Source organism: Paroedura picta, chromosome 4 (assembly GCF_049243985.1).
Source record: "Paroedura picta isolate Pp20150507F chromosome 4, Ppicta_v3.0, whole genome shotgun sequence".
NCBI lineage: Eukaryota > Metazoa > Chordata > Lepidosauria > Squamata > Gekkonidae > Paroedura > Paroedura picta.
Window position 1 is genome coordinate 102,277,735 of NC_135372.1, and position 21,536 is coordinate 102,299,270.

Here is a 21,536-nt window from a genome sequence, read left to right on the forward strand (position 1 = left end):
TTGCACAGGAATAGGATCCTCCGGTAAATGCACCTTGCTCCAACTCCCTCACTTGCATATGAGTTCAACAACTTATTATATTGCCACGATGTTCCTTTGTATCAGTACAGGAGCCATTTGTACTACAGGGCAAGGTTATGCTTTGGCAAGTAAGGTGCTGTTTGGCGCTACTTTTACCCAGTTAGCAAACTAAATAATGTCATTGACCAGAGAAGAGTCATGTATCCCCCAGAGTCACAATGGGATCATGAAACTGATCTGCTTGTAAACCTTGAAATTACTCATGGTTTGTGCTTATGCAGCTGGATGCATCCTTTAAATTAACTTTTGGATACACGGCCTTCTTTTCCCTCCTACACGGTCAATATTCTCAATATGAGAAATGATTGGGTTCATGCACACTGATTGGGTTGCACACTGAATGCCTATAGAGACAGCTAACTTTAAGTCTTGTCTTTAAAATCTCAAGGTTTTTTTCTTGTGTCTTTTAAAAAATGGTGGTGACAGCTGGGGATGGGTAACTGCGTAACTGAAACACACATCTGAACTTGCTGGGCTATGTCTAAGTAGCAGGGCAAATGACTGGCTTCCTAGTTGCCACTGGCTAGCAGGAAATGAAAAGCTGTAAGGTTACTATAATCACAGCTGATTATAGTAACCTTACACGGTTTTCAAGGCAGGAGACCTTCAGAGGCATTTTGATGTTTTCTGCTTCCAGTTGCAACTGCAGGTTTCCTTGGTGGTTTCCCCTATATTTTGTATTCCTTTTCCATCCTTTTTGAATCCAACCCCCCTATCCTTTTCACTGCTTTCATAATAAACTTTTTTTATACAGGTATTGTAGATTTGGTTTTAGTACATTATAGGATATTCCTGTGGAATGTTTCTGTTACTTTCTTTCCTATGTGCTGGACCGCATGGATGCTACACAGTTTTCCATGGGATTTTCCTGGGTTTGCATAGTCTAGTACTGCCCTAGGAAGAACCCTTCTCAGCAGGTCAGTCTAGATGTCCTCATTCCCCTTCCCAAGGGCTGACAGTTGTTACCAGTTCATTCCAGAGGACCTTTAGTCTAAGTGAGCTTTTCAGAAAGGAAGGGTACCTTTCTTCCCTTCTGTCACAATTTAATTGTGATTAACTGGGCATAATTAAGCAGAATCAAAGGGACATCACTAGAAATTCTTACAGAAACTGTGGGGGAAAGTTATTGTAAATACATCTATTATTTAAAGTGGATAAGGATGCAGGCTGGCAGCCATTGAAAGCAGATGAGTGGATTGATGTTGCCATTTTAATTTAATAGCACATTTCAGCTCCCTGACCACTGGGGATGCTTGTGGATCCCAAGTATGGGGTACATGTGTTTGGAGAAATAAAGTGGCTACAGGCATATTCAACAGAGATTGATGTATTCAGAGTATTGCTTTCTGGCTGCCCCAACTTACTGTGAAGTAATTTATATGCTTGATCCCCTGTTGAAATAACTGGACACTTTCCTTCACTAGCTCCTCTACCTTTGCTACTCTGTGCTGTGCAGGGAATGACTCTCATCCCCTGGAAGGTGTGATACTTGGCCAGTTGCTATCTGGCTGGAAGGAGCATGACTGAAGTGAATGCCTCGTAATTGGCACGTCTGCCACTCCTGCATACATTCACATTTATAATGTGCACCTCATCTGTGCTATGCTGTGATTACCTTCAGTCATCCTCTTCCATGTTGACTCAGTTTGGAGGGGACCAAGCTAGTTATTAAGGGTATGTCATCTGGTCCTCTTCTGTCTGCAGCAGTTTGGGATGGGGCACGCCTGTGTGAGTGAGGACAGGACAGCCAGTGGTTTATAGCAGGCTTTCTCGATGGCCCTGGAAGGGTTTCCCAAATGGGTGGGAGGTAATTTCATATACAAATTTAAAATTTGTTAAACATATATCAAATGATATAAACATATATGGTCATATCAACCTCCCCCCTCCCCCCCAAAATGCCATGTGATGGGTCTGGAGGGGGTGGGAAGGGGAGGGGTCCTTGGTGGGCATATACACAGTTATGCTTCCCAACAAAAATCTGCATGCTTGTACGACTTTTAAGGTTTCTCAAGGTCTGAAGAATGCTTCAGGGGTTTCTCAATGGTAAAAAAGTTGAAAAAGGCTGGTTTATAGGCTGACACAAGTCTCTGTACAGACACATGCCTAGCACATGTCAGCAGGGCCTCTTCATAATTCAGCTTCTACTAGTGTAGTACTTCTCCAGGATCACAGGGGTTCTCTGCTCACCAACATAGTTGATTTTTGCCCATTATAAATTATTTAACGTGGCTGTATCCACACTTGATTGGATACTAGGGATTCCAGTCTCCAGGTGGGACCTGGAGATTCCCAGCTCACCTCCAGTCTACAGAGATCAATTTCCGGGGGGGGGGGGGAGGTTGAGTGCTTTGGAGGGTGGATTTTGCCTCCTCCTGTGGAGGACCCTGTCCGCTCCAGGCTCCACCCAAAAATCTCCAGGAGTTTCCCAACCTGATTCTGGCAACCCTCCCCCTATAGCCAGAGGGCACCTGGCAACCTTATTAGGTACTGTGCTACCCCAATAAATTGCACCTGGGCTATCTTTCACAATTGGATGGCCTTGTTCATACAGGAAAACGCACTGGCGAGTGATAGCGCCTTATCCAACACCCGGAATGATAACACCGACTGGGCTTTATGGCCCCAGTGCTCCGAATCACGCCGGCTCAACGTCCTGGGTGGCTTTCGGCTTTCTTCACGGACCTCTGAGCGCAGGAGCCGGACCCTGGGCTGGGCTTGCCAGCTGTTGCCCTTGAAGAAACTCGGCTGCGTGAACGGGAGCGGGCTGGCGGGCGTGGGGCTTCGCGCTTCCGCTAGTCAGGCTGCCGCCCCAGGGACGCCTCCCCTCCACGGCCAGACGTAGCGATAAGCAGCGCTCTCTCCTGCCTTCGTCTGCGCCGCGAGAGGGTTTGGAGCTCAGCGCTTGCGAGCCTCTGAGCGCGTCCAGAGTGCTTTTCGCTTTCGGGGCCAGGGCTGCGAGGCTCCTCTGCGGCGGGTGCGGCGAAGGCGTGCCTTGTCCGCCGCCTCGTCGCTCCACCCTCTGCCTCCTTCGCCGCCTCTGCAGGTCCCGCGGAAGAGCGCCTGCGCTGCCGGCCACCCTCCGGCAGGTCGGAGGCGCCCGGGCCGCCCGGCAGCGGCAGTAGCGGCAGTAGCGGCGGCAGCAGTAGCGGCAGCGCGCCATGGCCATGGCTTCGCCGGCCGTGGGCCAGTTCCCGTACCCGCTGCTGCTGGACAAGGAGGAGCAGCTCTTCTTGCAGAGCCTCAGCGCCAACGAGAGGAAGAAGATCCTCAAGCGCTCCGCGTCCAACGACATGAAGCCGCAGCCCAGGCGCCGGCACCCTCCGCCGACCCCCTGGGAAGGCGACCCGCTCCCGCCCGGCCAGGCTGAGCCCGCCGGCGCCCCGGCCCCGGCCCCAGCGCCGCCGCGCCCCGCAGCCCGCCGGACGCACCGAGCCAGCCGCGCCGAGCCAGCCGCCCAGGGCAGAGGCGAGCCTCCGTCGCCGCTTCTGGGCGCCCGCCACCTGGCAGGGGACGACGAGGACGAGGACGAGGCGGCCGCCGGGGCTCTCCGCCGAGAGCCTCCCGCGTCGCCCGCTCCTGCGGCCAGCAGGCCCCCCCGCCCGGGGCTCCTGCACCACCAGCGCCTGCGCCTGCGGCCCGCCGCCCCTCGCCTGCTGCCCGACGTGCGCACCATCTTCGAGCAGCCGCGGGACCCCCGAGTGCGAGAGGAGACCGGCGAAGGGCACCGCTTCGACGCCGTCGCCCTCTGGCGCGGCTGGTGCGACCTGTGCGGGGACGCCGTGCACCAGAGGGCCCTGCGCTGTGCCAGTGAGTGCGGCTCCTTCCCGGCGGCTCCCCCTCCCCAACACACCGGCCCGAGCCTGCCCGAGGGAGCCAGGGGGCAGACCTCCAGGAAGGGCGGCGGAGGGCGCAGCTCCCCTCCCGGGACAGAGGACGCCTCTCCCCCTTGGCCCCTGGTTCTCCCTGCCCCTCAGGATCTACTGCCCCTCCCCCACTCCAGGATTCCCACCACCCTGGGCAGCCTGCGAACAGACCAGCCTCTCTTGGAGGCAAGCATCCTTTAACTCCTTCCCCAGCATCTCTGCCTCTTTAGTCCACAAGCGCCTTCCCCCCTGGGCGACCCTTGCTGTTTTAGTCCCCCCTAGCATTCTCCCACTCCCAGGACTCTGGAGAAGGGGAAGTGCCTGGCAGATATTGGTATTCTGTGGAGTCCAGTGCCCTTGTTGCATTCTATCTGCATCCCGCTCAATGCACTTAGGCATCCCGGTGGAGATGCCTGCTGCCTCATGAACTGATTTAAGTTTATGGCCGGGAGGCTTTTGAAATGTTCATGAGGCATCTTGGGTTAGAGAATTTCCCCAGCTAGATCTTCACTGATGAAGGGGGTTATGTTTCCTTTGAGCTCTCTGGTTTGAAACTCCCGGCACTTCAGTCAGCGCAATCTGTCACGCTGGAAGTGTGTGCAAATAGAGTTTTTAAAAAACCTGCCTTTTTGTGATCTGTGTTTTCTTATCCCTTCCTAATTTATCCTGGATTCCTGCTCTGGGTGCATGTATTGTCCCTTGCAAGCCTGCCAGAAATTTGCTTTCCTGCTGCCAGTCTTTTCCCCATAGTAACCGGTTAGTAAATCACTTATCAATAGCTGTCTGTTATCTTAGAGCTTCTTCATGATCCCATCAGAATTGCTGTTGGGGTTTCTGTTTTTTTGTGGATGTTGTTGGAGTCTTAATTTATGGAAACATATATGTAGCAACGAAGGGCTTGAGGGCCAGTATCAGAAACCCATCAGAGCATAATGTCATTCTCCTGTCACGTGGGGCAGCAGTGTGGGCTGGTATGCCTCAGACCAACTTGAACGGAGATCAGCGTCCTGCAGAAGATGCTTTATGTGGGCAGAGCATTTGTTCTTGGAAGTAGTGGCCTTTTGAATGAAAATGTATATGGCTTGTGGCGTAAAAGTTTAATTGCTCTGCATCAGAGCAGTGGTCTTTGAATATGTGTGGATTAACAATTATTTAGCCAAGTGGTTGGGTAAATGTTTGTTTCCCACTAAGTTATGCTTTTCCTGGGACTTTTCATTGCCTAATATAACTGTCCTGTTTTGGGGCTAATTTGATATTCACCTTCAAGTTAGTTGCAAACTATAGTCTGCTTGGTATAGTAGTTGAAAATTACGATAAAGTAGCTGAAAGTCTCACGTTTTGCTAGCTCAGAGAGGCTAGTGGAACGACGTAAGATGAGAGAGCGGTAAGGATATTTCTCCTTTCAAAGTCATGCTGACACAGAAGCTAAATATTTATATAGCGCAGTTGTGTTTTGAATACGCACATCCCATTTCATTTTCTACCTGTGTGCAACTAGTCTCATAGGAAGCATTAATACCACTGATATGGTTCGGGTTAGATCTGGTCTTACCTTGATCCGTAGCAGACAGGCGGATTTCATAGGTATGGAAGTTGATGTTTAAAATCTTTTCTCTGAGATTGAGCAAGGACATTTTGTTTACAAATGTTTCCATAGACTTTTACCCCAGTATGCTCCATTTGGGGAGAGGAAGGGTAGGTGATTGTAAGCCACCTTGGGACTCCTTTGGGTAGTGAAAAGCGAGATACCAAAAATCCAGCTCTTCGTCCTCTTCCTCATTTGGTACAGGGGAGCTCATATTTTCTTCCAGTGTTTTAGTAACAGCAAAAAAATTCCTGTGGCACCTTAGAAATGATAAGTTCTTTTGTGGAATAAACCTGGGTTGGGAGTAGAGCCCACTACTGTGTGGGAAGGGCCATCAACCTGGAGCTGCTTTAGGGAGATCCATGGGGTTTTCAAGGGCAAGAGATGTACAGAGGTGGTTTACCATTGCTCAGGTCTGTGTAGCCACCCGGGACTTCCTTGGTGGTTCCCCATCCAAATACTAACCAGGGCCAACCCTGCTTAGCTTCCAACATATGATGAGATATGTCTATCCTGGGCTAGGCATGTCCTCACTGGGTGTTTAGTCCATAATAAATATTTGCTTTAAAAGTGCCGTGAGACTTTTTATTGTTGTATCAACAGACTAACATCGCTACCAATCTTTAAAAAATTCTTGAAATTCATCCTCTTTGTTTACCCTAGAAGGGTTTTGGTTGGCCATGATATACTAATTAGTATGTATGTAGCATATTTAAGTCCACCAAGTAGATGAGTGTTATCATTTTTGTATTACAGATGCAGGTTGGATAGCTAAGCCTGAAAAACACATAATGAAGCTAGGGTATGAATGAGCAGATTTCAACTCCTGTTCTTCAACACTGTGCAATTTCATCTCTTGTGTCATTAGAAAAAGAGGGCAGTAGGAACATTTTGATTTTACTTGGGAGTGGAGGCATAGGTATTCTGTTCTGTCCCATCCTGCGCTGTTAATGTAGTCAAAGTTAGATTGTAATCAGTTTTCATCAAGCCTCATATTTCACACCTTCTCCTTTGATAGTGCTACAAATGTAACTTCCAAAAGTGATAAACTACATTTTCCCATGACAATTAGCCTAATGAATCCATCTATTCAGTCCACTGATCATTGAAACTGAACTGGGAAATCTCTGTAATTATCAGAAGTGATCTTAGGTTTCCTGGGAATTAAGAACACAGAAATAGCCAAATCAAAACCATCCAAACCTGTCTTCCCCAGGAATCGGGGGGGGGGGGGTGTCAGTCAATTTATGAGCATGTCATGACCATATAAAGTTTCTGCTTCTCATACCTCCTAAAAATTCTTTAATTTGCCAGATATTTTATGGGGTGTTGGACAAAAAGTTACTGAATGGAAGCTTTTAATTTATAATTCAAAACATATACACCTTCTCTCTCTGTTTTTCTCTGTCTCTCTCCCTCTCTGTTTGTGTGTGCAAAGAGAGCATAAGAAAGGAATAGGATTGCAAACTTAGTTGATTACTTAGGTTTCGTTCTAATAACAATCCCATCAGGGCAGATTAAAACCTCACTTCCAAATCCCTGAGTGCTGTTGTCCATGGCACAACAATTTGCTAGCTCACAGCTCTCTGAGCCAAAGAGGATGAAAAAGATGCACCCGGATCACTTTTCCTTTCAGCTTGTATGCCTGGCCTGCTGGTGATGTATGAAGAGAGTTCTTGGCAGCAGTAATCAGGGAAGAATTGGGCCCTCTCATTGAGCCCGTGCTCTTGTTCACACTTGTTCAGAATTAGCGTGCTCATTGTCACTGAGGCTACGGCTCAAGCAAAGCATGGTCCCTAGTCAAAAGAGACGGTGGCTTCGTGGTGGACCATGTTGTTGCATATGGAAGGTCCAAGTTCAGCCCTTGGCATCTCCTATGAAAGGATCAGGCAGAGGATGATGAGAAAGGCCTGAGGGAGTTCCTGTGTATCTGAATTGACAGCACAGTACTTTAAAAACAAACAAACCAAAGATCTGACTCAGTACGTAGCAGTTTCATGTTCAGGTGCCTTAACTAATAGGGGGCTGCAGAAATATTCTTTAGATAGCGATAGAGATTGCCAGTTGGGAGAATACTGCTGAATCAGCTTTGCTGGCTACAGTTTTGGCAAGTGCGAGATCTGGCTCAGGCCTGAAAGCTTGACAGCCCCGCAGTTTATTCCCTGTGTCACAGGAGAGCTTTCCGTTCTTGTAGCCAATTGTTCTTTTGCTGACCCCTCTCGAGTGGTTATCTCCTGATTCTCACATTTGGGCTTGTGCCCAAATTCATACTCCATTAAATATGTCTTGCTATGATAGATGCACAGAAGAGCAAAAAGGAATCAGAATTCTTCTTGCAGAGCTGTTTAAGAAGGAGAAGCAATTGAAAGAGACAGTTGTCTCCATAGGGTTCCGCTGCCTCCTATTCAGGCTTTGTCACGGCGATATTGCGCGCAACCCCATCAATTAGTTGGCTGCAGTGATATGTCAGAGCAGGTCAGCTGTTCTTCACTGAATGTCTGCTTGCATTGCTGTGAAAACTATTTGCACTTGGCTCTGTCGCCCGGTCCCCAGTATATATTTCTCTTTCTCTGCAGGTCTTGCTGTTGGTACATGATGCTTCATAACGGCCCATGCCTTGCAGGAGTGAAGATGGCTTTCAAAATGCTTGGAAATATTTGCCAGCTTGAATATTTGCCAGCCTGTCTGGACCAGGCAGATAATTCCTCTAGCTCCCTGGTTTCCTGTTATGGAGGTTCATGTTGAAAGTGCAGGCCACTTGAAAATTAGCAGGACAATGCATGGTTAATTATGAATAAATCTATACCCCTTTCTTGAGAATAATTGTACTAAAAGCCAATTCTTGTGTAGCTCAAAGCTACGAAGTCAGTGGCAATGGGACAGCAAGTATAGCATGATGGTTAAGGGAATGAGCTGTGGGCCAGGGAATCCTGGTGTAAATCTTGCCTTCTCTCTCTTCCCCTTTATGTGGCTTGGTGGATCAGGGTCATGAGCACAAAGAATCTGGACAGATCTAACCGTGTGGTATCTTCCCTAGCCCTTCCTCTTTCTCATGCAAATCCCCCTTCTGGCCTTTCATCATGATGGTTAAAGCTGATGTGGACATCAGCCTTTATTTTACACTCTCCTGGGTTCACTGTTAAGTAGGACTTGAATCACCGGTGAGGAAGCTCACAAATCTTTTGACTTGGAACAATAGTTATAGTTAACTGGAATTCTAGTTTTACTTGTCTGTATAAAATAATATTCAACTCAGTTTCTTTTAATAATTGCTTTTTCTTATCAATTACATGCAGAAACGTATCCACACAGCCAAATTGTGCATCCTGGGAGTATAATTACTGATGAAACAGTCCATGCTTGGCTAGGAAGGGGTATGTATTTAGTGCCAAATACCATAACTAAATATCCTAAATAATGTTCTAGATGGATCAAGATGGGTAGCCGTGTTTGTCTGTAGCAGTAAGAATGAGCAAGAATCCAGTAGCGCCTTAAAGACTAGCAAATTTTGTGTCAGAGTATGAGCTGTCATGAGTCACTGCTCACTTCTCCAGGTAGTTTTCTAGATTTTCTCGAATAGTTTCAGTCTCTTTTCTTTCTCTTTGGAACAGAAGCAGCAGAATGTGCTGAGTCCAAAGGGGATTTTTGCCTGGGGTTTTCCATGGGAACTAAAACAGGTTTTTTTTTTTTTTAAAAAGAACCTCTCCATTGGAAAACTCCCCTTTAAATGCCATCTTGTCACATTACAGATACTCCCTTTCCAAACAATATCTTTGGGTGGATTCTTTTTAGCTTTTATACTACATTTAAAGCTGGGTGTGTGCTGGCTGGAAAGAACTCGTGTCCTGCAGATGTCAGGAGTGCAAATGCATGATTTCCTGGAAGAAGCTTCCTTCTGCCTGTTAAGCGAGGTTTTGTTTTTAAGTTGTTCCCATATGAAGCTTTGGCACAAGAGGTTTAAAAGGTCTCTGGTAATGACTTACTTAGTTTGAAGCTCAGTGATGCACTTGAGCTCTCCTTGGTAGCAAGGATAATTGTTTGCTGCAGAATGAGGGTACAGATGACCCAGTGAGTCAGGATATAGAGGAACTGTCAAATGCTGGCAGGTTGCCATCATCCTGATGCTGTGCCTGCTGTAGCTGTTGCGGTGTCTGTAGGGGGCTGAACCACAGCTATAATGACTGAGCATTTTACTGATCCCCTAGTCCAAACAAAGCTTCCAGAGACATGTGTGCCATTTTCCTTCCATTGTGGCTGCCATTTTCCACACTGTATCACTGGAGGACTTTAAAAAATGTGGCTTGGATCCTGCTTTGATTTATGCAGGAGCAAGAAGAGGATAGTTTCTGCCAGGTTGGAGACTGCCAGTTCTCCACTAAGTTTTCCCTCCCAGTCTTCTAGGAGCTGCATTTCAGGGGGCATTTGGGATTGCCATGGAAAGGGGAAGATAATCAAAATCACACACACCCCCAGCACCTGTGGCCTTCTGTACAGGACTCAACCCAGTAACTGCTGTGGCACTGAGGCCCTAGCAGAGGAAAAATGCAGGGAAAATGGTACCCGATGGAGGAAATTGTACAGAAGGCTCCTGTGTAAATGCTCCATTGCCAATATGAATGCCTCAGTATTCACAACAGCAGTGGATACAAACAGACCTCTTGCCATTTGGATACATTCTTAGACTGTAGAATGAGAGTAAAAGCATGTTCTCCTTTCAACTAGGAAAGAGGGCAGGAGTGTGTATCAGAAATACCAAGTTCTAATAATGCATTAACCAGAGTACATGATTTATTCTATTAACCAGGTAATGCTATACTAGAAAATTTCTGGTGCTTAAAAAAAAAAAGAAGCAGCTGCTAACATTTCCATTCATATTGAAGATTTTTTCTTGTTACTCCTGTGGCTCCAATCAATCAAAGTGTGGATCAAGGGGTTTCGTATGACCTGTCTTTATCATTCTTTTAGGAATTAACAGGGTAACCCTTTGATGTGTAGTCAGGGGTAGTGTTGTTGTGGTCACCAGAATTGTTCACACAAAGGCATCTTCAGATTGCTGTTTGGGCTTCTTGGCCTTAATCAAAATGTATTTCTAGAGCTGAACCAGATTCCCTTGATACTTTAAACTTTATGGATTCTGCTGAGTAAGTTACTAGGAAACATGTCCAAAAGAGCTATAATACAAACATGATTGATACTCTCATGCATACTTACATTGCTGTGATTCATTTGTTTGTCTCTGTGGCTATATTATTTGCAGAATGCTTTATGTGCCACTGGACAGACAAACAGAATAAAATTGAAAACATAAATAAAAATACCCATTGGAATTCTTCTTAAGAAGTAAATTGAAAAAATGTGGTTTAAAATTATATGTGAACTAGCTGTAAAGCCTGTTGCATGCAGGGATGCAATGGGCACTTGAGGCCCCCCCCCAGGGCTGCCGCTGTCCCTGCCAATGCCCGCTCTGGCCCACCGCACTCCCCCCCCCCAATGCCATTCTTCACCATCACAAGCTAGGCTCAACTGTCTTGGCGGGAGGGGGCCAGCAGGGCTCTCCGCCTCTCTGCTGCCCTCCCTGGCAGCGAGCCCCACCATAGGCCAGGCCCACACATTGCCCTGAGTGCACTGCCGCCATGGGGCTGTGTTCTCCAGTCGCGGCAGCTCGCATGTCCAGTGCATTGTGCAGGTGAGGTGCAGAAGAGGCAGCAGCCTGGTCCCAGCTGTAGCCTCTGTCAGTGGCGGCACTGCAACCATCATGGGGCTGCCACCTCCAGCACCATCACCTCAGCAACACAGCTACTGCGCAGAGGGCCATGCAGGAGGGCACAGGTCCGTCACCCTTCATGGCCAGCGTGTGTGTGGAAGCGAGGGCAGGTGAGCCATGTGTGGCTGGGGGGGGGGGGCAGCCATCTAGGGGCCGGCCCAATCCGGGGACACCAAGATTGGCATGTGTTCCAGGCCTGGACAGGCTCCACCCTTGAGCCTGTTTCTCTTTTATTATTAGAGCCAATGGTTAAGATGTGATACAAGCATGTTAAAGTCAATGCTCACATCCCTTTCGTGATCTATTGGACACCTTGAATTCAAGTGAACTAGCAGCAACAAAAAAATCATTTCTGATGTCAGGTATTATAAATGTAAGACAATAAGTGATCTTTATTATGGTGTAAATTCTAGACACTTATAATGTCAACCAGACAGCATAATAATGTATTTTTTCATGTTCTGGAGAACAGTGGATTAGATCCGACTATTTTGTCCCATTTTCTCCTACAGTGCAAGTTGCCTTCCATGGATACAAGGGAGTCTTGAATCCCTTTGTGCTGGAGGAAATACAGGTGCACTATTGAGAAGACAAAATGGCAAGATCTAGCCCTATCTCCTTCTTGGTAATCAGCAGGAATCCTGCTTCTGGAATGTTTGAGGCATTTGGTCTGCAAATAGATAATCCTGCTTGGTGTTGGTAGATGTATACTGAGGGAGCCGTAACTTTTTTAGTTGTACAGTGGCTCCTCAAAGCAGTAGTATTTCTGTAGTATTAAAGGGTGTGGGTTATATACATCACTAGAGATTTTGTGTCGTGCTTTGGCAGCAGCTGCCACCAAACCACAAAGGGCCATCGCTGCATGAAAGAAGTGCATGCAAAAAACAAATCCAAAGTAAAACAATAAAGCTACCCTATTCATCAGAACTTCTTCCTGAATTGTTGGGAGATTTACGATTAGACTTATGCATAACCATGACCTGACACTTCATGGTTGTCTCTGCCTCTTTTGACAGCCATCTTGTGGCTTGCCTACCATTCAGTGTCAGAATTCCAAAGGGTACCCTAGGCTGAAAAAGTCTGGGAACCGCTGGTTTAAATCATTGGGGCTGTATTGATCATGAAGAGGGATGAGTAAGAGAATTCAAAACATGTTTGACAACTTTTCTAGGTGGCCAGAATCAAAATTTTGGAATTGCTTTTTAAAACTGGCAAGACATTTAAGAAACTGGATTTCTTTTTGATGCTGGTGGCATAATGTGGTACAATGAGTTGTAGGATTATGGGATATTGAACTTGCAGCCCAGCTGTTGAGGGTATATCTCTTCAGTTTCATGTGAAAGTATCTTCAGTGGGTAAGAGGACTCCATTTTGAGACCCCTGGAGTCCTTCCGTGAAAAGGCTAGGATATGAGCTGTACTTACCCGACTGCCTCTCTTTCCCCTCCAGCTGATTGAGCTATCAGCCATCAATATACTTTGGGCTGGTGCAGCTGTTTCTGTGTATCTATTTATACACTGCAGGGTATTGCTATAAATAGCATTATTTTTCTGGTTAGCATTAACACAGCTGTAATATTAGAAAATATAATTACAATCTCCAAAAAAGGGTAAAAAATGCCAGAGTTTGTTTTCTCATGCTTGCTTTTCTTGGTAAGCTGCAGCAAAACTTTTGGACTGGGTGTTAAATTGAACAAAACATTAAGATCTTTAAGATCTGAAACAATACTTTATAATATTTTACTGAAACAAAATTTGATCTAAGAATAAAGTCTCCATGGAAGTCTTTTTTCTTTAACTTTGCTTATTTTCTGCAAGGCTTGCTTCTTTTCCTCTGCTCCGTTCCTTGCTTTCCTGGTCCATGTGCATACATGAATTATTCTTCTCCACTAAGATAGTCAACCATCTTAGTGTGACCGCTGCACTTCTGAGAGGCTGTAAAATGAGGATTGCATTGTTTGAGTGTCTCTGGTGCCTTACACTTTTATTTATTTTATTTTTTTCAAACTAGCCACAAAGCAGCTGGTGACACAAGCCTGTTATGCCACTGGAATCTCAGTCAGGTGGTAGAGCCATAATTAAAGGGCATCCAGCAAATCTATGCTGCTAAGTATAGTCAATACAGAAATCCCTCTCCCTCCTCCTTCTGCCTTATCACAAGGAAATCTCTGTGCAGTTTATTGTAGGAGAGATTTATGGAATGCACAATGCCAGAATCTTTTCTCAAAATAATGTGTGGGACGTTCATGGAAGCAGGTGTGGACTGCACCTGCTCTCTGGTGGCTGCTTTAAAGGGGGAGGGAGAGGAGCCCTGGACAGAATTTTGAGTTCAGCACTTGCAATGCTGGGTGTTCCTGCCAATCCTTGATTATTTGGATCACCACTTTCTTAGAAGGGAGGGAAAGGATTTCACCTTCTTAATCTGCACTGCTGCAGGAACTAGGCTTGGACCCAGCCTCCAGCAGCACCTGTGGAAAAAACTGGCCTAACTTGCTTTGGGTAACAAATACCTAGATCTGACCCTGGATCCAATTGACCCAAGTGTTATATGAACATCAGGTTAACTGTGACTTGGCAGGTATGGCATTAGTTGGATTAAGGTCTGAGAGGCCTAGGGTCAAATCCCCTCTCTACCATGAAACTCATTGGGTGACCTTGGTCCTGTCAATCTTTTTCTGCTCACAGAATTGTTGTGAGAATAAAATAGGATGGCCTGGGAGAACTGGGTTTGAATCCACACCCTGTCATCAATGCTTATCGGACCATCACAATCTCCTGCCTTGAAGGTGATATCACTAGACTAGGCGCAAATTGGTTCACGAACCAGAATTCAGCATGAACTTGGCCCCTGTACAGAGTCCCTAAACATTTACTGGAATTTAGTTTGGTTCAGCTGTTCAGGCCATCTAAACCTAAGGGGCTTTTTGCACGCCTTCAAAATCGCACAATGGTTGCCAATTGGAAACGCTATTGATTTGCCATAACGCACGACGTCGTAGACAATCTGCCACACACCTGAAACCAATCTGCAAAAAGTGCTTCCTTGCAGCGCTTTCAGGGGAATTCCAAAAAGTGGATTCACCCTCCGGAAAGCGCTACACTCTTGCAACCAATCTGCAACACTAGCGAAAAAGACCTGTGCGTTAACATTGTTGCGGTTTCTTCAAAGTCCCTCCTCCTGAGCCTGTCCTCCAAACTTCCGGCGAAGCGATCGCCATTTTTTTTTCCCCGAGCGAGCGGGGATAAACGCACCAGCGAGCCTCTTTCTGTTTAGAGGCTTCCCTGGCTTCAGTCCTTCACCTTTAGTCACTAAGCACAAACCACAGAAAAGCCCGTTTGCTGATGTATTTTCCCATTAATTTTTACACATTCATTCAGCCGAAAATCGGGCCCGTGAGAGGGGGGGGATTTTTTTTTTTCACTCGAGGCAGCGTGGTAACGATCATACGATCAAACGACAGCTCACATTAGGCAGCTGGATGGGTCTCTCCGTTGCAACGAATCTACATAGATTCGTTACAATGGGTCTGTTTTTTTTTAAAAAAACCTTTCTTAAAGGGAAAGGGGCTGTTTGGGAGCATGCTAACGGCTGCCCATTGGCTGCTTGACGGCCAGGGGCGGGACGAGCTTGGCAATAGCGCTTCCTTTCTAGCGATTTCTGCCGAGACCGGAAGCTGTGGGAAACGCTACAAAACGCAACTGGATTCCACTACAAAGGCAGGTATGCATAACGACGAATTCCACTATTTTAAATGGCGATTTTTCATTCAGTGACCAATTTGCAACAAAGATCCCGGTGCGTAAAGCCCCTAACAGTTGACAGGTGTACCTACCCTGCTATTAGGCTGAAATGGCTGTGGGCCATTTCTCCAGTTGGTTTTGCTTACCTAACAGCAGTGTTGGTTTGCTCATCAGCTGCTAGGCTGAAAGGGCTGGCAGCCATTTCACCAGTCCATTTAACTTCCCCCTGCTTCCTTCAGAACAGGGGGAAGTGAAACTGATTGGTGAAATTGCTTACAGCTATTTAAATCTAACAGGTGAGCTTGCAGCCATTTTAGCCTAACTGTGAGAAGGGTACACACACATGCTGTTAGACTCAAATGGCTGCAAGCCATTTCAGCCTAATAGTAGGGCTGGGGCACCCATCAGCTGTTAGGCTGAAATGGCTGTGAGCCATAAAACCTGTCAGTTTTGCTCCCCTCCCCCCCCCCCCAGGATGCTTCCACACAGGCTGCCTGAACTAGAAATGTTAGATTTATGCCTACCTCTAGATGTCACAGTGTCAGATGTATATTCCCCATTTTGCCCCACTGCTAGCAACCTGACCTGCCAGTGGTAGGGATCCTGCCATGAGGGAGACATGGCAGCTCTATTGTGAGGATTATTGGAGGAGGGGAATACATTGTTGTAAGTTCTTTGGAGAGAAAAAAACGTTGCATAGATAGCTAGGTATAAAAATAATCAAAGGCTACCACTTTGACCTCTTCAGCACTATGGTGAGAAAAAGTGTATGCAGTCAAATTCATCCAGTTGCCCAGCTGAATAAGTAAGAGGAAACATTTTTTGTTTCTGGACCTGGCAATAATACTTTGTATTAATCTCACTTCCCCCCTCTTTTTAGAAATTTAATAATGCTTTTAGAAAGAGTGGAATTATGTATCACAATTGTCTTTAGAGAAATACCTAAGTCTCTACTATTTTTAAGTTGCATCAGGCTTCATTCAGAAAATCCACTTAAAGTATTTTAAAGCCCTTTTTACTTTATTGAGGTTTTTTAAAGCTGACAGGAACTTGCTGCAATATGTTGCTAGCCTGGGCTGGTATGCTTAGTTTCTTTGCGGTTACCCTTATAAGGAAGTGGTGGACTGCACATTACTTATCCCTGTGATTCATAGAACTTTGTAAATTTTTAATCATTTCTATATGTTTACGGTAGCACATTCCTTCAATAGGTGTAAATGTTCTCTGTGCCAGTGTAATGCTGGGCAAGTCTGTTTGTAGTTTCTTGCTTCATGTTTCAATTTGTATTGCATTTGAGGCCCCTCATAAATATTAGTAACAAATTTTAAGTCTCTTTCGAGGTTTGGGGTATATGTGTGACTTTATACCCCCCCCCCCAATTTGATTTATTCTGATAAGCCTTGGATTAGTTGCAAAGAACATAGATATTTGAATGCATACAGAACCTTCATTTCAGTGTATTGCTATATGAATCTGAACATATAGTGAGAAATCTGGTCAATATTGTGCTAAATTCACATGGCAGAATGTAAAAACCTGCTATTGTGGTTCAAGGGGTTTGTGTCATCTTGTGCTCACTTCAACAACCACCAGTAGGAGATGGCATTGACAGCATGTGAATTAGTCTATAATTTGTTTGTCTAGTAAGTCTGATTATCACTTAGGTTTTTTGTCTCTGATTCTGTGGGGGAAATATAAAAATCTAGTGCTATAAACAGGGATACAAGGCCTTATAGGAATACAGGATGGAGACCCAAGGAATCACTCTGTACACACACTAAAATTATTATATGTTACTTTTATATTTTACTGACATTTGGATTAGCAGTGGAAGGTAGCTTTCCTGATCCTTGAAATGACAAATGACAAATGGTGCTTACACTGGCATTGTGCGAACTCAGCCAATCACATGATCAGATTTCCCACATGATAACACTGGTGATCATGTGGAAGTCATTTTATATAATTAAGATAATTCTGTTGTCATGATAATGAACGTCAATAGAAGGCTGATACTGATAAGCGTCTCACTTTTTTGATAGGAATACATTTCTACCAGACATTATTTTGACCTTGCTGTTCAGCATAGATTGCATAGTATCCTCTGAGATACAGAAGTCTTAATTTCACCAAAGGTGGTGATTGTGGTTATCCTGAGAGGGAGCCCTTCAAAAGCTGAAGAGGTTAAATCTCCTGGGGGTGGTTGGGAGGGTTCTAGTGGGAGCTCATGAGGGAATAGAGTTGTGCTGTCACTGTCCAACTCTGGACAAGTTGCAGTCTCTCAACTTAATCTATCCTAGAGTTGGTAGGACGAAATAAGATAAAGCTCATAGGTTCTTAGAGGAAGGCTAGGATACAAGTATGGTAGTTCCCAGTTTGACCTCATCATAGACAAAAGATGATCTTAGAACAAGTAAACAAGAACAGCTCTTCTCTGAAATGTCTAATGACCGAAGCACATGGAACTAAAAGATCTTTGATCTGTCTTTGTCTACCACTCTAGAAAATGGGGATAGCACATTGCTTGGTACAGTATTGTAAACCAGTGGTCCCCAACCCCCAGTCCGGGGACTGGTCCCGGTCCGTAGATCAGTCAGTACCGGGCCGCAGTTCTTCCTCGTCCTCCTCCCCGGCTGCTGCCTCTGGGGCTGATCTGCCACTCTGCCACCAGCTCACCTTTGGTGCTCTCCAGCAGCCGCCATGGCTGAGGTTCCCCCCTGGTGTGGCACTGCACAGCTGCTGCTGGAAGCGCCCCCCAGCGGGCGGTGGAAAGTCAGGGGCACCAGCAGGAAAACAAGTGGAGCAGGGGCTCAGGCAGTGGCAGTGACGTCCTTCGGCAATAGACAACCCCCCCCCCCCCCTGGCCTCAGTAAAATTGTCAAGTGTTGACCGGTCCCCGGTGATAAAAAGGTTGGGGACCACTGTTGTAAACAACGTTTATGAAAATTGCTGAGGTGACAGTTTTTATACTGAAGAACCGTTTTTTTACGGTGATTTATAGACCTTTACTTCCTCAGGGCAGACAGAATAGCCCTTACTAATCCACCCTCACATTCTCTTGCCCAGCTTAGCATTCCTAGACTATCAGTAAATTATGTGCCCAGCTTTCATATTGCCAAGTGCAGCTGCTGGGAAACGGCAATTTGTGACCCATTGGAGTGTATGTTTCTCAGGTGGTGGTTGTGTGGCAACTGTGAAAAAGTGGTACCCGTATCTGCACATTTCCAGCAACTTCTCAACAAACATGGCTTTCTGCACTCCATGCATGAGGAGAAGCGTGATGGGCAGAATATTAAGTCGCATAGCCAGTGCTAGTAGAGTACTAGGAGATCCCCCCACAATTGACTTGGTCTTAGTAAATGTAGCTAATAGCTGGTCCTAACTAGTATTAATATCCCCTAAAGGTGGACAGATCTATTAATTAGCATATGAGATTGTTTATTTAATTTTCATCTTAAGTAACGTAGCCATAAGCTTGACTTTGGGCTGACTCGCTAGCAGAAGAGCATTTGGAACTCCAAGGTTATTAGAAAGAGACTATGAAGAGAACGGGATGGCTTCTGGTCTCTCTCTCGACTGTTGTCTCTCTTCCGCTAGGTGCTTTATCTTATCAGACAAAAAGCCCTAGAAATAGAAAGTTTCCCATGAGTTAGAAGCAGCCCTGGAAGTTTCTGGGCTATGGGATACATTTTCTTTTGCCTTTGCATTGCAAAACGCGAACACCAAAGTGAACTGAAGTGTAAAAGGACTCTCTATAGAGAAGATCTTGATTTTGCAACGTAAATGACTTGCAGTGATAAATACATCTGCTGCTTCCAATAACATTCCGCATTTGAGCACTGTCTGCTTGCCTGGATTGCTTGTGCCCGAAGAAGCTATTGATCTGCTGTTAGAAGAATGACTGAAGGGAAAGCGGAGACTGCAGCCTGCTTTGGACTAGTAACAAAGAGAATCCGCAAGATCTTCAGGCATTTTCCTAAGTCTAAATCGTGGTCTGAGGGTCTCCAAGTGAAGAGGCCTGGCAGGCAGGTCTTGTGGGCTAAAGGTACGGAGTGGCTATTTGGACAGATTTATGTACCGTTTTCTAGTAATAAACTACTGAGGGGTAAGGGGCAGTGGCATCTGGTTAAAATGGAGGGGGGGGGAAAGAGAAATTGCAATCTGCCTTGTAATGTATGTGAGAGAATGTGATGAGTAACTTTTCTAAACCTAATACTAAATGCTGTAAAGGTCCTAATCCTAAGGATTATATTTTGCTTGTGATGGTATAACATGTTTGAGATGATTAAACGGCCTGGTTATGTTTAGTGTCAGCTGAAGATTGGTGTTGTGCAGCATAATGAAAATGCTCTCATTACTGTGACTCTGTGATAACAGTATGCTTTTAAATGCTAAACTTTTAAGTCTGCTTCATAAGGTAGAGTTTTAATAGCATAGTTTGGCAGTTACATAGGTGTGTTTTCCTGTTTGTATAGATGCATATGGGGAAACAGAGCACTTTGACAGATGGATATTAATGCATGTACAAGTTTTCTGGAATTTCATTTGCCATTGTTGAGTCTCAGGAGCATAAGAGGCTCAAACAGAGTGAAGCTCTGGAAAAGATATTATGCAAGTTTCTGGGCTGTGTTTTACAGCATCCTTGTGGATTTTTCAATGATACAGATGGAGCAGACATTGGTCTGCCCCCGCCCCCCTTGGGTGGGTCTCCAGTTGGAGAAAACTACCTTAGCTTCCGAAGAACACCTTCAGTTTTCTAAAAAGTTGATAAGGAGCTTGTAAAAGAAAGTATAGTATCTCTTGAATTCTGTAGGTTGAAGTTGCCACGTTTGGACTAGGAAATCAGAGATGGGGAGCAGCATAAGCTATAGAACTCTTCAAGTTGTTCAAAGAAAGTGGGGCAGACGAGACGCTTAGGACTTCATAACAGGAATGTAAGTCTGTATGCATGTACATATTTCTTAAGGTTTTAGAATAACTTGTTTTGCTTTTCCTAATTCTTTTCTTAATTCCTGCTAGTATTATTTATTTATTTATCATATGGCAGAATTACACTCAGGAATAAGATAAAATATTACTATTAGGTAGATATGATGGTAATGCAGACAGACTGGACAATCCCTCTAAATACTAATATCTAATTTTTCAATTCACTCAGTAGCGGCTAGGGAGAGTGCAAAGAACTCCATCACATCTCCCTGGGAATTACAAGGCTCACATTGCTTTGAGAGAGAGGGAAAATAGTTTGGTGGGCTGCACCCCAATCGTATTTGGGACCTGGTATTTTGCCCCATTTAAACAACAGGTTGGCACAACTCCCAAAGCCTGTTTGTATTCTATGCCGTAAGTAGCAAGTCAAAATCCTGTGGGTCTCTTGTCAGGGTTTATTAGGCTGTGGCAATTGGGTGGAATTGATTTCATCCATGGTTGCAGCCATCCATTCCCTGGATCGAAACTTTGTGATTGCAGGATTTGATAGGCAGGTGTGGATAGGCTCGGTCAGCCATTTCTTTGTGGATGGGCAGCTCTTTATTTTCAATGATTTTTCTGCATTACATCTGCTGATGGTTCTCGTTGTATTCAGTTGGATATGAAGTTTATGGCTGTGGGGGCTGTTGAGCCACACTGAAGCACTGTATTCCACAGCACTAGCCCCAAGTTGTACCACATACTTTTTGGAGAATGCTGCCCTCTGTATGTATTTTTGCTGCTACATTGGTAGGGTGATGTTTATAACTCAGTGTCCTGTGCAGGGTAATGCCAAGGTCCCTAGGTCTACAGTTGTGGGTATGTTGGGTGCCATTAAGGTAGACATTCAGTTCACAGTTGGCAAGATTGTTATTGAGATAGAAACGGGAGCATTCTGTTTTTCCTGCACAGTGATGCAGCCAGATAGTGGTCTGATTGCAACATTCATGTGTTCTTTACGGACATCCCATGAGCTGATGGCTGCATGAAATGGGAACTGGCTTATTCCTTGAAACAGCAGGCAAATTCAGCAGTCATTTCCCTTGGTCATTTTTGCTTCTAAATATGAAAAGGGGTTAAAGATTTAATAAAATCAATCAACCACAGATAGTATAACTAAGGTCACAGGGTGGCTGGCCTCCTGTGATATCCAGCTGGTGCTCTCTATTATAAGCCCGTTAGCATTTTGCTAACTCAGTTTTGAGGCTTTTTTTGATAAGTACAGACATTTTTTATTGCCTCTGTGATTGAAATTCATTAGGTTAAGCCTCTAGCATTGTTTCAGTTAGTGTGAGAACATAACATTCTTCTGGTGCTCAAGTCATTTGTCCTCCTCAGGAACGCCACTTGATCATATCTGTCATTTTGTGGCAATCAGGTGCATTTCAAAATGCCATGTTTGTTCTTCCCAGGTGCCTTTTCATAAGTCAGAAACATGGCACTCTTAGAAAGGGCACCTCCTTGGACTGGAGGTTTTATTTACTTTGATTAGTTTATTTGTGCCATCCTGCAATAGAGTGATGCCTGTTGCA

General features: G+C 45.3%; 1 protein-coding gene across 3 annotated transcripts in view; it reads left to right on the forward strand.

Moving 5' to 3' along the window:
• The first annotated feature begins 2,627 nt into the window (after positions 1–2,627).
• Positions 2,628–21,536, forward strand: part of RASSF5 (Ras association domain family member 5) — a 115,830-nt gene continuing 96,921 nt past the window's right edge. Inside the window, exons 1-2 of one of the 3 annotated variants that reach the window (XM_077334806.1) lie at positions 2,628–3,891; positions 8,829–8,906. In XM_077334806.1, coding sequence (XP_077190921.1) covers positions 3,243–3,891; positions 8,829–8,906 — 727 coding nt within the window. In that variant the 5' untranslated portion in view covers positions 2,628–3,242. Of the gene's footprint in view, positions 3,892–8,828; positions 8,907–18,716; positions 19,082–21,536 lie in introns of those variants that run through there. The other 2 variants (XM_077334807.1, XM_077334808.1) reach the window with 2 other exon arrangements.